The sequence below is a fragment of the Scyliorhinus torazame genome, chromosome 14 (assembly GCF_047496885.1).
Source record: "Scyliorhinus torazame isolate Kashiwa2021f chromosome 14, sScyTor2.1, whole genome shotgun sequence".
Classification (NCBI taxonomy): domain Eukaryota; kingdom Metazoa; phylum Chordata; class Chondrichthyes; order Carcharhiniformes; family Scyliorhinidae; genus Scyliorhinus; species Scyliorhinus torazame.
The window spans coordinates 134401527-134416675 of NC_092720.1; the positions used below are offsets into that span (position 1 = coordinate 134401527).

At 50.3% G+C, this 15149-nt stretch overlaps 1 protein-coding gene across 6 annotated transcripts in view; it reads right to left on the bottom strand.

The window, feature by feature from the left end:
- The window catches only part of sned1 (sushi, nidogen and EGF-like domains 1), a 376981-nt gene that overhangs the window by 135640 nt on the left and 226192 nt on the right, over positions 1-15149 (bottom strand). For all 6 annotated transcript variants that reach the window (XR_011934549.1, XM_072474925.1, XM_072474927.1 and 3 more), the window contains exons 22-23: positions 5854-5936; positions 4793-4891 (exon numbers count right to left, since the gene is read on the bottom strand). Coding sequence is in view for 5 of the 6 variants with exons in the window: in XM_072474925.1 (XP_072331026.1) it covers positions 4793-4891; positions 5854-5936 (182 nt within the window). In the remaining variant the exon portion in view is untranslated. The remainder of the gene's footprint in view (positions 1-4792; positions 4892-5853; positions 5937-15149) is intronic.

Sequence of the window (15149 nt, forward strand, 5' to 3'; positions counted from 1 at the left end):
CCAGCTGGGGTGAAATGGACTTAGAGAGCAAGTCTGTCGGGGGCCTTGACCTTCCGCCGTGATCGCCTCAGTCCTGGCTGTGGTGTGGGCACCGATGTCGAGACCTGCGCACCCGGGTGCGTGCTGTCCTCTTCCTCACCCAGTTGTTGAGTCGGTGGAGAGGGGGGCGGTATATGGGCGGGGGTGGTGGTGATGGTCGCCGGTGGGTCTGCGGGTGCCAGTTCTTGGAGTAGGTGGGTAGAGGTGGGGGGAGACGGTGTAGGGTCGGGGGTGATGGTGATGGTCACTGGGGAACCTGCAGGTGCCAAATCCTGGAGGGAGACTGTGTCCTGTCGCCCATCCTGATGTGCTACGTCGGCATATTGTGGATTGGCATGGAGGAGCAGGACCTTCTCAACGAGGGGATCTGACCTATGGCTCCTCGCATGCTTCCGGAGGAGGATGGGACCTGGGACTGTCAGCCAGGACGGGAGCAAGACCCCTGAGGTGGACTTCCTGGGGAAGGCAAACATCCGTTCATGCGGGGTCTCGTTGGTGGCAGTGCACAGAAGCGACCGGATGGAATGGAGCGCATTGGGAAGGATCGCTTACCAGCGGGAGACTGGGAGACTTCTAGACCGTAGGGCCAGGAGGACGGCCTTCCAGACTGTCGCGTTCTCCCTCTCCACCTGTCCGTTGCCCCGGGGGTTGGCGCTAGTCATCCTGCTGGAGGCGATGCCTTTGTCGAGCAGGAACTGACCCAACTAGTCACTCATAAAGGAGGAGCCCCGGTCGCTATGGATGTAGGTGGGGAACCCGAACAAGGTGAAGAGACTATGCAGGGCCTTGATGATGGGGGCAGAGGTCATGTCAGTGCATGGGATGGCAAAGGGGAATCTTGAGTATTCGTCAACAATGTTGAGGACATACACGTTACGGTCAGTGAAGGGGAGGGGCCCTTTGAAGTCGATGCTGAGGCGCTCAAAGGGGCGAGAGGCCTTTACCATAGATCATAGAATTTACACTGCAGAAGGAGGCCATTCGGCCCATCGAGTCCGCACCGGCTCCTGGAAGGAGCACCCCACCCAAGGTCAACACCCCCACCCCATCCCCACAACCCAGTAACCCCACCCAACACTAAGGGCAATTTTGGACATCAAGGGCAATTTATCATGGCCAATCCACCTAACCTGCACATCTTTGGACTGTGGGAGGAAACCGGAGCACCCGGAGGAAACCCACGCACACACGGGGAGGATGTGCAAACTCCGCACAGACAGTGACCCAAGCCGGAATCGAACCTGGGACCCTGGAGCTGTGAAGCAATTGTGCGCCATGTCTGGCCGATAGAAGTGCGGTTTGCACTCCGCGCAGACCTGGCAGTCCCTGGTCACGGTCCTGACCTCCTCGATGGAGTAAGGTAGGTTGCGAGCCTTGATAAAGTGAAAGAAACGGGTGACCCCCCGGGTGACAGAGGTCATTGTGGAGGGCCCGAAGTCGGTCCACTTGTGCGCTGGCACATGTACCGCGGGATAGGTCATCTGGGGGCTCATTGAGCTTCCCGGGTCGATACAAGATGTCATAGCTGTAGGTGGAGAGCTCGATCCTCCACCTCAGAATCTTGGCGTTCTTGATCTTCCCCACTGTGTATTTGCTAAACATGAAGGCAACCGACCGTTGGTCAGTGAGGAGAGTGAATTGCCTACCGGCTAGGTAATGCCTCCAATGTCGCACAGCTTCTACAATGGCTTGGGCTTCCTTTTCGACAGAGGCGTGTCGAATTTCGGAGGCATAGAGTGTACGGGAGAAGAAAGCCACTGGCCTGCCCGCCTGGTTGAGGGTAGCTGCCAGAGCAAAGTCCAACGAATCGCTCTCCACCTGGAATGGAATGGACACTTCACAGTGTGCATCGCGGCTTTGGCAATATCCGCCTTGATGCGGTTGAAGGCCAGGTGGGCATCAGCCGTCAGGGGGAAAATGGTGGCTTTAATAAGAGTACGGGCCTTGTCCGCATAATTGGGGACCCACTGGGCATAGTAGGAGAAGAACCCAGGCATCTCTTCAGGGCCTTGGGGTAGTGGGGGAGGGGGAGTTCCAGGAGGGGGCACATGCGGTCGGGTTCGGGTCCTAGGACTCCGTTTTCCACAACGTAGCCGAGTAAGGCCAGGCGGGTTGTGCGGAAAATGCATTTTTCCTTGTTGTAAGTGAGGTTCAGGAGTTTGGCGGTGTGGAGGAAGTGCCGGAGGTTTTCGTCATGGTCCTGCTGGTCATGGCCGCAGATGGTAACATTATCTAAGTACGGGAATGTAGCCCGCAGCCCGTACTTTCAGTCCATTTCTCGTTGGAAGACCGAGACCCCATTGGTGACGCGGAAGGGGAACCCTGAGGAAGTGGTAGAGGCGGCCATCTGCCTCGAAGGCAGTGTATTGGCGGTCCTCCGGGCGGATAGGGAGCTGGTGGTGCGCGGACATCAAGTCAACTGTGGAGAAGACGTGATACTGCGCAATCTGATTGACCATGTCAGAAATGTGGGGGAGGGGGTACGCATCGAGCTGTGTGTATCGGTTGATGGTCGGACTGTAGTCGATGACCGTCCGGTGCTTCTCCCAAGTCTTGACGACCACCACTTGGGCTCTGCTGGGGCTGTTACTAGCCTCAATGATCCCTTCTCGTAGGAGTCGCTGGACCTCCGACCTAATAAAGGTCTTATCCCGGGCACTGTATCGCCTGGTCCTAGTAGCGACGGGCTTACAGTCCGGGTGATGTTAGCGAAGAGCGAGGGTGGGGCGACCTGTTGCGAGGCTACAGACGGTAAAGGGGGGGGGGCGCAGGGGTCCGCCGAACTTTAAAGTAAGGCTTTGGAGGTGGCACTGGAAGTCGAGCCCCAGTAATAGGGCAGCGCAGGGATGGGGAAGGACGTAGAGCTTAAAGTTAGTGTATTCTATGCCTTGTACAGTAAGTGTCGCGACACAGTACCCCCGGATTGCTACTGAATGTGATCCGGAAGACAGGGAGATTTTCTGGGTCGCGGGTGAGGGAGCCGCGCCTTACCATATCTGGGTGTATGAAGCTGTCTGTGCTTCCGGAGTCGAAAAGACATGCCATCTCGTGCCCGTTGATCCGGACGGTCATCGTCGATTTTGAGGCCGGGACTGGTCAAGTGTGACGGAGGCGAGCGACGGAAGGCGGTTGGTAGGTCTGTCGGAGGTAACGGCGGCCAGCGTACAACCGGGTGAGCAGGGCTCCCGGGAGGCTGCGGAGTGGTCCCAAAATGGCGGCCCCCGTGGGTCGCGTGTGGCGGGTGAGGTACAAAATGGCGTTGAAGATGGCAGCCCCATGGGGCGCATGTGGCAGCCAAAACCAAAGATGGCGCCGAAGATGGCGGCACCCACGGGTCGCACATGGCGGGTGGTGCGGCAGTTGAGGGCGGCCCCGACAGGCAGCAGGCAGCGCTGCTGGGCCTAGAAGCTTTAGGGAGAGATCGGGCCTGGCAAAGTGGCCCTTCCTCCCACACCCGTTGCGTGCCGGGCAGTATTGTCTAGGATGATAAGCCTGGCCTCAAAAGTAGCACTTCTGGCTTCTGGCGTTGGCGGGCTGCTGCGCAGCACAGGCTTGCGCTGTACCCGGGCTGGGTGATGGCGATGCCCACGAGGGCCACAAGGGTGCTGCACGGTCGGAGGTGTAGGCCTCCATGTTCTGGTAGGCCACCTGCAGCGAGTTGGAGAGCTGCACTGTCTCTGGGAGGCCGAGTGTACCCCCTTCTAACAATCGCTGCCGGATGTAGTTTGACCTCATGCCTGCGACATAAGCGCCTCTGACCAGCAGCTCCGCGTGTTGGGTAGCTGATACTGCCTGGCAGTCACAGTTCTGACAGAATACCCGCAAGGCACGCAGGAATTCTGCTAGTGATTCCCCCGGGCGCTGTCGTCTCGTGGGAAGAAGGTGCCTAGCATACACCTCGTTCACAGACTTAACATAGTGTCCCTTCAGCAGCATTATCGCCGCCGTATACGAGGGGTCCCTGATGAGAAGAAAGACTTGCGGGCTCACCCGTGCGTGGAGGATCTGCTTCTTCTGGAGGTCTGTTAAGTCTTCGGTGAAGCATCCGAGGTACGCTTCGAAGCAGCTTAGTCAGTGCTCAAACGTTGCCGTGGCGTCGGCTGCCTGTGGGTCCAGCTCCAGGCGATCTGGGTTGAGTGATGAATTCATACTAGAAGTTTAGTGTATTAAATTGATGTGCCATCAATAAACACACGACGAGTGGTGAACACAACTGAGGCTTTAATACACTAAACTGTAAGCCTCCTGGCCTCTGATCCTGAACTCGATCGGAGGCGGGGACAAGCCACCTTTGTACCGGGCCCGAGGGGGGGCGGAGCCATCGGGCAGTGGTTTACCACATTCACTATAATACAGTGGCCATCTGCCACAATACACATAATATACAGTACAGTGGTTTACCACACACATCCTGTCCCACTCTCGGATACAGCTCCTCCCTCACTCTCTCACAGCTTGTCCCACTCTCAGATACCAGCTCCTCCCTCATTCTCACACAGCCTGTCCCGCAATCAGATACCAGCTCTTACCTCACTCTCACACAGCCTGTCCCACAATCAGATACCAGCTCTTACCTCACTCTCACACAGCCTGTCCCACAATCAGATACCAGCTCTTACCTCACTCTCACACAGCCTGTCCCACAATCAGATACCAGCTCTTACCTCACTCTCACACAGCCTGTCCCACAATCAGATACCAGCTCCTCCCTCACTCTCACACATCCTGTCCCACTCTCAGATACCAATCTTACCTGGCTTAGTGTTGGTCTCAGATCCTTGGATCTCCAAGGCTAGACTAATACGATTGGTTGATTCCTCCAAGTTTTCTAATTTGATTGGTGGCTCTGGGCCTAGGCAGGAAATCACAAGTGTGCAAAACCATCCCTTAGATTAAGACGGGGGATAAACCCAACATCATTATTGAAACAGAGGAACCTCGCTGTCAGCATATCGCTGTCAGCATAATCAACAAATGGATGTATTAATGAGCCAGTCAGTTCATGTGGGGAGGAGATGTAGCGACATTGTCATTGGACTAATGACACAGGGGCCAGGGTAATGGTCTGGGGTCCCGGGTTCGAATCCCATGTCAGATGGTGAAATTTGAATCCAAAAAAGATCTGGAATTAAAAGTCTAACGAGATCACGGAACCATTGTCGACTGCCGTAAAAACACATCTGATTCACTAATGCCCTCACTTGGTCTGGCCTACTTGTGGCTCTTAAATGCCCTCTGAAATACCATTCAGTTCACTGGCCCAGCCAGCAACACGCACAGCCAATGATTTTTAAAAAAGAAATAAGTGAGCATTTGGCATCACTTCAGATGACGCAATACAGTGTCTGTCAGGCCGGATGTGAAAACTCTCGCTTTCAGGCTTTGATCCTAACATCAGACCAATAAAGTTGTCACACTGAGATAACCTTTGCTGTCAGTTGCCATTCAGAATTTGACATTTGAATTTGATGGAGTTACAAAGTACTTTGCCAGGCTCTTTTTGGACCTGTTAGTGAAAGATCAACAAGGTATTTCTACAATAGTTATAATGTCTGGACTAGAATTGAATCAAGGTCCCAAAGATGAAAGTATAAGTACCCCTTTGACCAAGCTTTTAGTCGCTGCCTCCTAATATATATCCCTCTTGTTTAGCTTGGCACCTATTGCTATGGTTACAACTCTGCAAAGGATGTTGGGAAGTTTTTGCATGCCTGACAAACAAAATTGCTGCTGCTGTTGCACAGTTTAGGGTCAAGTCTTCTGCAATTTTAAAATGCACCACAGTGCGCAAGCCGATTAGGTTCTGGTACCTACGTGCTCGGTGAGTTATGGGTTGAGGCTGTAGATTGGCAAATGTGGCACTGATTCGCCCTCTCCCATCCAGCATCTCAGAGTATCTGAAAATTAAATTCATAAACTGATTTACTCGATATTGTTTCTAATTGCAAATTCTCACAGAATCATCAGAACTGAAAGCGACTCTTAACAAAGTTAGACAACTGTCCCATGAAGCAACCACAGGTCAAGGTACAACATAGGTTTACTTACAAACGGTGCAAAATTCAGAGGCCTTTGTGGGGGGGGGGCACCCCGAACGGTGTGGCCAAACTCTCCATCCTCGCTAGCTGCGGTAGCGGGGCGGATCTGCAAAGGAGAACCCAGCTAGGCATTCCATTCAGGGACCGGCATGGTGACAGTGGTTAGCACTGCCTCCTCAATTGCCAAGGAACCGGGTTCAATTGCAGTCTTGGGTCACTGTCTGTGTGGAGGTTGTACATTCTCTCCACGTCTACGTGGGTTTCCTCTGAGTGCTCGGGTTTCCTCCCACAATCCAAAGATAATAATAATTTAATAATAATCTTTATTGTCACAAGCAGTCTTACATTAACACTGCAATGAAGTTACTGCGAAAATCCCCCAGTCTGGCGCCTGTTCGGGTACACAGAGGGAGAATTCAGAATTCTCAGCTGGTACGGGAATTGAACCCGCGCTGCTGTACATACTGTGCAATACACAATATCCTGGCAGCAGTCATCATGCCTTCAATATGCTATCAACATTTGAGCAACCAGGATAGTGATCGACTGTCTCTTGGATCTGGGGTGACATCTACTCAGGGTCGTGTGTTTCTGCCAGGTGACTGAACAGGCGGCATCTCGACTCAGATTTTTGGGAGCATTGGGCAGGATGTCCCAGGAGGTAGTGGGAGCCGGAATGCAGAATTTCTTCCTTTTCTATCTATCCCCGCCATCGCACTGCCTCATCATTAAGATGCTGTGACACAAAGTGTGATGCAGCTTGATGGACAAGTTGTCACCATCTGAATGATTGGAGACAAGTGCCTCCCAATCATTAATATCAATGCTGCCGTGCTTCAAGGGGATCTTCAGAGTGTCTTTGAATCGTTTTCTTTGTCGTCCCCCTAAAATGTTGGCCCTTTGAGAGTTGACAAAACGTTCAGCACTGACTCTTCGAATGATGCACTCCGCTGTTCACCCCACCCTACCCCAATTACCCCATAACCTAACCTGCGTATCACTGGGGAGGGAGATAATTTCTAGCCACCCAGACACAGTGTCCAGTCCATTTGAAGCTGATTTTACAGGAGTTTTGTCCGAAAGCGTATGGAGCTGCCCTCAAGAAGGACACTAGCTTTTCCTTGATGGACATCCCCTTGAATATGGAGGAAATGACAGACGTATTTCTTCCCAAGCATTTCTCTTGAGCATCGCTGATACGCAGCCTCGGGAGTGTGGTGGCGACAACAGCTCTGGAAACCACGATTTTTGTTGACTTGTGGAAGTCTTTGTTGGCAAACATTTATAGTTTGTAGAGGCTGAACTGGCACAGATAGCTACTGAGGGATACCAAGTGAGCGCAAGATCAATGACTCAAAATCAATAGCACATAACAATAATAATAATCTTTTATAAGTGTCACAAGTAGGCTTATATTAACACAATAATGAAGTTACTGTGAAAATCCCCCAGTCGCCACACTCCGGCACCTATTTAAGGACACAGAGGAAGAATTCAGGATGTCCAATTCACCTAACATGCATGTCTTTCGGGGCTTTTCGGAGGAAACCGGAGCACCCAGAGGAAACCCTGGTTGTGAAGCAAGAGTGCTAACCACTGTGCCACCATGCAGATGTTGTCGCCTTTACCTCACTGGGAGCCCGGAGGTCTCCCATCCCATGCACATGTGGGCCGCACGCATAGAGTGAAAGGGATCCTACCAATGAAATGTGATAGAGGAGATCATTGGTGTGCTGAAACAATGGTTTTGCTGCTTGGACTGTGATGTGTTCGGCAGGTTGGTTCGATGTGGACTGCACTCGATGCAGGAATGTTAGAAACAGACGTCTAACACAGGGGAAGATCCAACACTGTTTTATTCAACTAGATGAACTGCTGTACATATTCAGCTGTGGGTCGACACTATGCCGATCTGACTAGTGACCTTGTAGTAGCCTGACCAGACTTACTAGCTACCGCATGGTGTTGGTGCTTGCTGGCTCGTGGACTCTGACTGTCTCAGTAGCTGGGTACCGAGAGAGCGGGAAACCTAGTGCCCTCTGGCTTTATAGTGGTAGTGTCCTGTCTGGTGATTGGCTGTGCTGTGTTGTATGCTTACTGGTCATCCTATGTGTCAATCACTGCCTGTCTGCATCTCATTATATACATGAGTGGATATTATGACAGACTGCTCTTGTGGAGTCTTGCAGTACTGAATAGAGCTGTGGGCAAGGTTCATGGTAGACTGCTGTATGCTGTTTGCGAAGGCGGTGGAGAAGTGGTATTGTCGCTGGATTATTGATCCAGAGATCCAGCGTAATGCTCTGGGGTCCCAGGTTCGAATCCCACTATGGCAGATGGTGAATTTGAATTCAATGAAAATCTGGAATTAAAAGCATAACGATGACCATGAAACCATTGTCGATTGTCGTAAAAACCCATCAGGTTCACAAATGTCCTTCAGGAAAGGAAATCTGCCATCCTTACCCTGTCTGGCCTACATGTGACTCCAAACCCACACAGATTTGCAGTTGACTCTTAACTGACCCCTACTTAAATGGATTAGCAAGCCACTCAATTAGGGATGGGCAGCAAATGCTGGCCCAGCTAGTGAGGCCCACATCCTAAAAACGAATTTAAAAAAAGCTGCAGAACATCACTATTACGCAGGCATAGCCCTTTCCACCAAAGAAATAGTGCGCAGCAGAGAAGGGAGAGGGAGCGAGGACACTGCCTACATCGTCCCTTTCATTAATGACTCATCCAGCTTCACAACCCCATTTCCCAATAATCCTATTTACAATTCTTTTACAACATCCTTTTACAATGCCATTTGGTCACATAAACAAAAGTCAATACAAAATAAACAATCCAAACAACATTTATAAATCAAATTTGGCATATTACAGATAAAAGTCAACTATTCACTCCTGTGCTTTCCATGCCTGTCTGTCATATGCCTTGGGCTGTCCTGGTGCTCCCCTCTCTCGCTCTTCACCCTTAAGAGGATATTGGTAATCATGGACTCCCAGATGTTGGTCCATGGTTATGCTTGGCAAGGTATGCAGTGATTTAGCATTACCTTCCGCAGATAGCTGACCAGGAGTCTCTCTTACCGCCCACCAGGATTTACAAGTTGATACTCATACTGTTTGGCCGCGTTACAAACACACCTTCCTTGGCCTGGAGCGGGAATTAAACCCAGAGCTTCTGGCTCAGAGACAGGGATGCTTTCCCTGGTGCTCCTCCACAGTGTCAACCTAGTAACTGCAGCATGGCTGGTGGAAGGTTGCTGACTTGCAGTGAGGGACTCTGCAGATGGCCTTGGAGGAAACCCTCAAGTGGTTTTGGGTCTAGGAAGCCCAGCTTTAGATTCCACCATTTCGCATGGGTGGCGACCATCTTGGCTGGCTGGCAGACTGACAGTCAGCTGCAAGAGTAAGTGACGGTAAAATGGATGGCGTCACCCTGAGAGATAACAGTAGGTTCATGCTCTGTGGTGTCGATGCCACTTCCCTGGGGCAGTACCTCGTCAATCTCAATAATCTGTTGCCGGATGGGTAGTTGGACCCCTGTGACACCCCGTAAACCCCACTGCACACCGGTATCCAAAGTCGGAGCCTGCATGGTAACCAGCTGAACTGGGACAACTTTCACTGCCGCACCATGCCATTTACTGGCTTTGAATTGAAGCTGAGACATCCGCAATCACACGCTGCCTCATGGTTGGGTTCATAAGGCTGCAAATGGAGTTCCACAATACTCCTATGCTGGAAAGATTGGTCTTCAAGCTCTGCCCAAAGCCCTGTGCAAAGTTGGTAGCAGACTCCGCCATGCTCACTGACATTACACACCAGGCTTTTTGACTGGTCTCCTGCTGCACCCAAGTATTTCATTAATGCCCAACAGCCTTTATCTGGAACCTGTCTCACTGAGGAGCTCGAGGTCTCTGCAGCAGAACTCGTGTGCGACTTCCCCACTGCGAGCTGACGCTATTTTTGCCCCTTGCAGGCCATCCATGCTCGGTATCTCACCACATGCAGATCCTACCTCTGAGCTATCCTGTAAAGTCTGCGCAGTGTTAGTAGCTGAGCTGTGGCTGGGAGTGTCAGAGTGAGTGACGGTGTTTGCTCTTCATCACTATCTTCCTGCTCTTTCACCTCCACCACTGCTTGAGCAGGTTGAGGTTCTTGGGAATCTGAAAGGAGAAATGCGTAAAGGTAGTGTTGCAGTGAGGAGAGAAGTAGAAAGTACGAGGTGCATGATTATAGCATCTGCTAAAGCAGAAGAGATTGTGGGATGAGGGGGAAAGTGGGATGTGAGGAGGATGATGTATGAGGATATCTTTATCTAATATTTCAGCCCGACGCCACCCAAAGCCTCAGCGAGAGCCTGTGGTAGTTTGTGGTGATTGTTCCTTTAAGGGCAACACAGCAGAGTATGGGTCACCTGGCTTGGGGCCATGTAGGGATCTAGGTGCAGCCATGCGGCTGCTGTACGCTGCTGAACAATTCTTATTTATAAATGCTTCTGTTTTCACAAATAGCGACTCTGAAAGTGCATCATTACATTTGGCAACAAGGATAAAATTATCATGACACTGCTTCTGGCCCAACACCTGTGAGTATTCTGTTTTAATCGAAGTCTGGAAAAAAAAAGTACACTCCAGAATGTCTCTCCTTGGGTGAATAGACCCATTTGAGATGTTGAGATATTGCTTGACGCAGAGTAATATAAAAGCAGAAAAGATGGACAGTTAGAACATGATAGTCTGCACCGACCTACTTAAGCCCTCACTTCCACCCTAACCCCGTAACCCAATAACCCCTCCAAACCTTTTTGGACACTATGGGCAATTTAGCATGGCCAGTCCACCTAACCTGCACATCTTTGGGCTGTGGGAGAAAACCGGAGTACCCGGAGGAAACCCACGCAGACACAGGGAGAATGTGCAGACTCCGCACAGACAGTGACCCAGTGGGGAATTTAACCTGGGACCCTGACGCTGTGAAGCCACAGTGCTATCCACTGGGCTACCGTGCTGCCCATGTTCCAAGATACTTGGGCAATGGAGAGAACTCAGCAATACCCCTTGGTCAGAATAAACAAGAAGGCTGAGCAAAATGCAGAAACATCGCTCCACTTACATTGTAGACAAGGAGGCGTTCCGGAAGGCTCGGCTCAGTGCATTAGGGAGGCTGGGGGACAGACGCAGAACAAACCTGAACTGGCCAGTAGAGTCAAAAGTAGAGAAAAAAACAAGAGAAAATAACCCTGTGAAGCAAAAGCTCTGGCTTTAAGTTAAAAAAAGAACTCAAGTTAAAAGAAGAAATTGCTGCAAAGTTTTATAACAAAAGCACACACAGAAGCAGTGCTTTCTGTAAAAAAGAATGTCTCAAGTGATCGGCAGCCGAGCTGAGACTGACAAGCTCCTGATGTGAAGGGGCAGAGGAGAGCCTGTGAGGGGTCCGTGGCAGTGAGGGCTGTACTGATCACATTCAATTAAAAGAAGAAAAGTTTCAAAATCACGGCCTTTTGTACCTCGAGAACATCGGGTCTCCGAGTGAAATTGACAAAAACCTGGCACATCAAAGAGAAAAAAACCCCGGGCTCTTCAGATGGCCAGAAGAAGAAAAAACTCCATCGATCGCTAAACGGGGTTTCCTTCAGTAATAGGGCAAGATTTAAAAATTCAAAAAAGAGCAGCTAGTTTTGTGCCAAAACTACAAAAGGACGGGAAGAACACGGAGAGAAAACTGGCAGCTGCTGACAGCTGAGTGAAATAAAATGAGTCTTAAAGCAGTAATAATCTTAAAGTAGCAATACATTTAAAGTGGTAATGCATTTAAAGCAGCAACCACAAGAAGGAACAAATGGCTATGGACAAGAAAATTGGAGAAGACCCCAGATAGATGGCAACTCTGCAACTGGATCCTCGACTTCCTGACCCATAGACCACAATCAGTAAGGATTAAAAAAACGCCTCCTCCACGATAGTCCTCAATACTGGGGCTCAACAAGGCTGCATACTTAGCCCTCTACTATTCTCCATATACACACACAACTGTGTGGCAAAATTTGGCTCCAACTCCATCTACAAATTTGCTGATTAGATGACCGTAATGGGTCGGATCTCGAACAGAGTATAGGAGGGAGATAGAGAATCTGGTGGCGTGGTGTAACAAGAACAATCTTTCCCTCAATGTCAGCAAAACTAAGCAGCTGGTCATTGACTTCAGGAAGCAAAGTACTGTACACACCCTTGTCTGCATCAACGATGCTGAGGTGGAGATGGCTGACAGCTTCAAATTCCTGGATGTGCACATCATCAACAATCTGTCCTGGTCCACCCACATCAACGCTACGACCAAGAGAGCACAACAGCGCCTATGATTCCTCAGGAAACTAAGGAAATTTGGCACGTCCACATTGACTCTCTACCAATTTTTACAGGTGCACCATAGAAAACATCCTTTCTGGCGGCTTCACAGCCTGGTATGGCAACTGCTTGGCCCAAGACTGTAAGGAACTACAGAGAGTCGTGAACACAGCCCAGTCCATCTTGCAAAACCGTCTCCCATCTATTGATTCTGTCTACACCTCCTGCTGCCTTGGGAAAGTGGGCAACATAATCAAAGACCCCTCCCACCTGGGTTATTCTCTCAACTGACCTCTTCCATCAGGCAGGAGACACTAAGGTCTGAGCATAAGCACTAACAAGTCTGTTACCAGACTCCTGAATGACCCGCTTATCAACTGATCTCTTCACACATCTTCTCCACTGAGTAGTACAACGCTCTGCTCTGTATGCTTCACCCGATGTCTGTGTCTATGTATTTACATTGTGTATTTATCACATGTCCTATGTTTTTTTTTCATGTCTGGAATGGCCTGCCTGGAATTTAAGCAGAACAATACTTTTCACTGTACCTCGGTACACGTGGCAATAAATCAAATCAGCTCTCAAAAAAGGTCCATTGGCAATGAAGACCTCAAGAGGCAACGGACAACCTCAGAGGAGGCAAGAAGACCCCAGAAGGAGGGCAATGAAAAACCCAGGAGGGCACTGAAAGATCCCAGGAGGGTAACAAAAGACCCCAGGAGGAGGGTAACTAAAGGCCCCAGAAGGAGGGCAATGAAACATCCCACAAGAGGACAATGGGAGAATTGCAGAATGGAAACAAGTCAACACTTTGTCAGAGACAGACCTGACCGACAGTGAAGGCAAATTGATTTGGCTGAAGTTAAGACTAACGAAATGAAAGTTCCATCTGTGAAACGTGTCTGTCGAGTGAGAACATGATGGAGTCCCCTTGGAAGAAGTGCAGAAATTAAAGACTTCACAAGAAACCAGGAACTATTGAACTTAAAGAGGAATCTGCAAAAAGAATTCAAACACTGGGAAAGACATTAAAACAACAATATGAAATGATTGACAGCAAACTTGGAGAACAAAAAAGTTGCAAAACTTTACAAAATGAAGTTAAGAAGAAGGAGAAATTAATGAGACAATGCAGAATAAGCTGAACTCCATGAAAAGCAACGTGAAAATAAGAGCAAGTCCAGTGAAGAATTGAATCAGGAGGATAAGTGCTTGAAGAAGGGAATCTTGGCAATGGGACATTAACTGAAGAGATAAAAACATTAAATTGACGCAGAATAAGAAATTCAGACAGAGAAAGAAACTGGGATTACGTGTCAGAACAAGATTGCTGAAATAATCAAGCGAATAGAAAAGCACAAGAACCAAAATGATAAAATGGTCGATGCAAACGATGCTGAATTGAAATGCAGGAAAGAGGAGAAACCTTATCACATGACCCAAACACCAGAAACAGAGTACCATGAGCATTCCTTTACACATGACATACCAAGATTGTGAACGAACTGTTAGGTCATAAGACTGTTGTGTTGTGTTGATATATGCTTACATAATTATAAAAAAAACACATTAAGTACATAATATGACATGTTGTCATAATATGAATGGATCAAGTTGGATCCCTGAATTAATGGCCGGGATATTCCGACCCCGCGCGGGGTGGGAGAATCGCGCCACGCCGCTCCGCCGCCGGGTGGGGTGGCGGGAGTATCCGACTCCAGGGGTGGGGCCTCCACGGTGGCCAGGCCCGCGATTGGGGCCTACTGATCAGCGGGCGGGCTAATTCCGGGGGGGGGGGGTCTATGTTCCTCCACGCCGGGCCCCTGTATGGCTCCACCATATTGCCCGGGGGCCGGGGCCGGCGTGGAGAAGGCAACCCACACACATGCACGGACCCGCACCAGCTTTCGAGCGCCGGAGCAGCGGACAGCACTCTGCCGCCATACTAGCCCCCTAGGAAGGGGTGAATGCCTGGGCCTGGAGGCCCGTTGACGCCGGAGTCGCTCGCGCCGGATATGACGTCGGCGTCAACACTTGTCCGGGATTTCGGAGAATCTCGGCCATTGTCTCTGAGGCAGGACCCATGTCAGACCAAGTGGACATGGAGGTGCAGATCGTTTGTAAACATGTGGATCACATGTGGAATAGACAGATGCTCCAGTAGTCAACATTGCCATCAAGGAGACTTCCGGGTGCGGCGATGACCAGCTGAGTCGCACGTTTCGGCAGCTCCCGGTGAAACGGACTTTTGGGCTCTTGATAGGAGCCCCAACGGCAATTTTGACGGCTAAAAACACTGTGCGGTAAACCAGAAGGGAATCCCCCCCGGATACGGATGGAAAAAGGAGGAGAAAGTGGCTGGATTGCAGTGGATCCTTTAGAACAGCGGCAAGGGAGGCAAGCAAAAACCAAGATGGCGTCGGAAGGTGGCAGTTTAACATGGGGCCCTGAACAACAAGAGTTCTTGAAATGCTGTGTGGAAGAGCTCAAAAAAGAAATGAAGAAAGAGCTGTTGGCCCCGATACTACAGGCGATCGAAGGTCTAAAGGAGGAACAAAAGACCCAGGAGCGGGAGCTTCGGGTCGTGAAGGCAAAGGCAGCCGAGAATGAGGACGACATACAGGGCCTGGTGGTGAAGACGGAGACGCATGAGGCACATCAGAAACGATGTGTGGAAAGGTTGGAGGCACTGAAGAACAACGCAAGTGTGG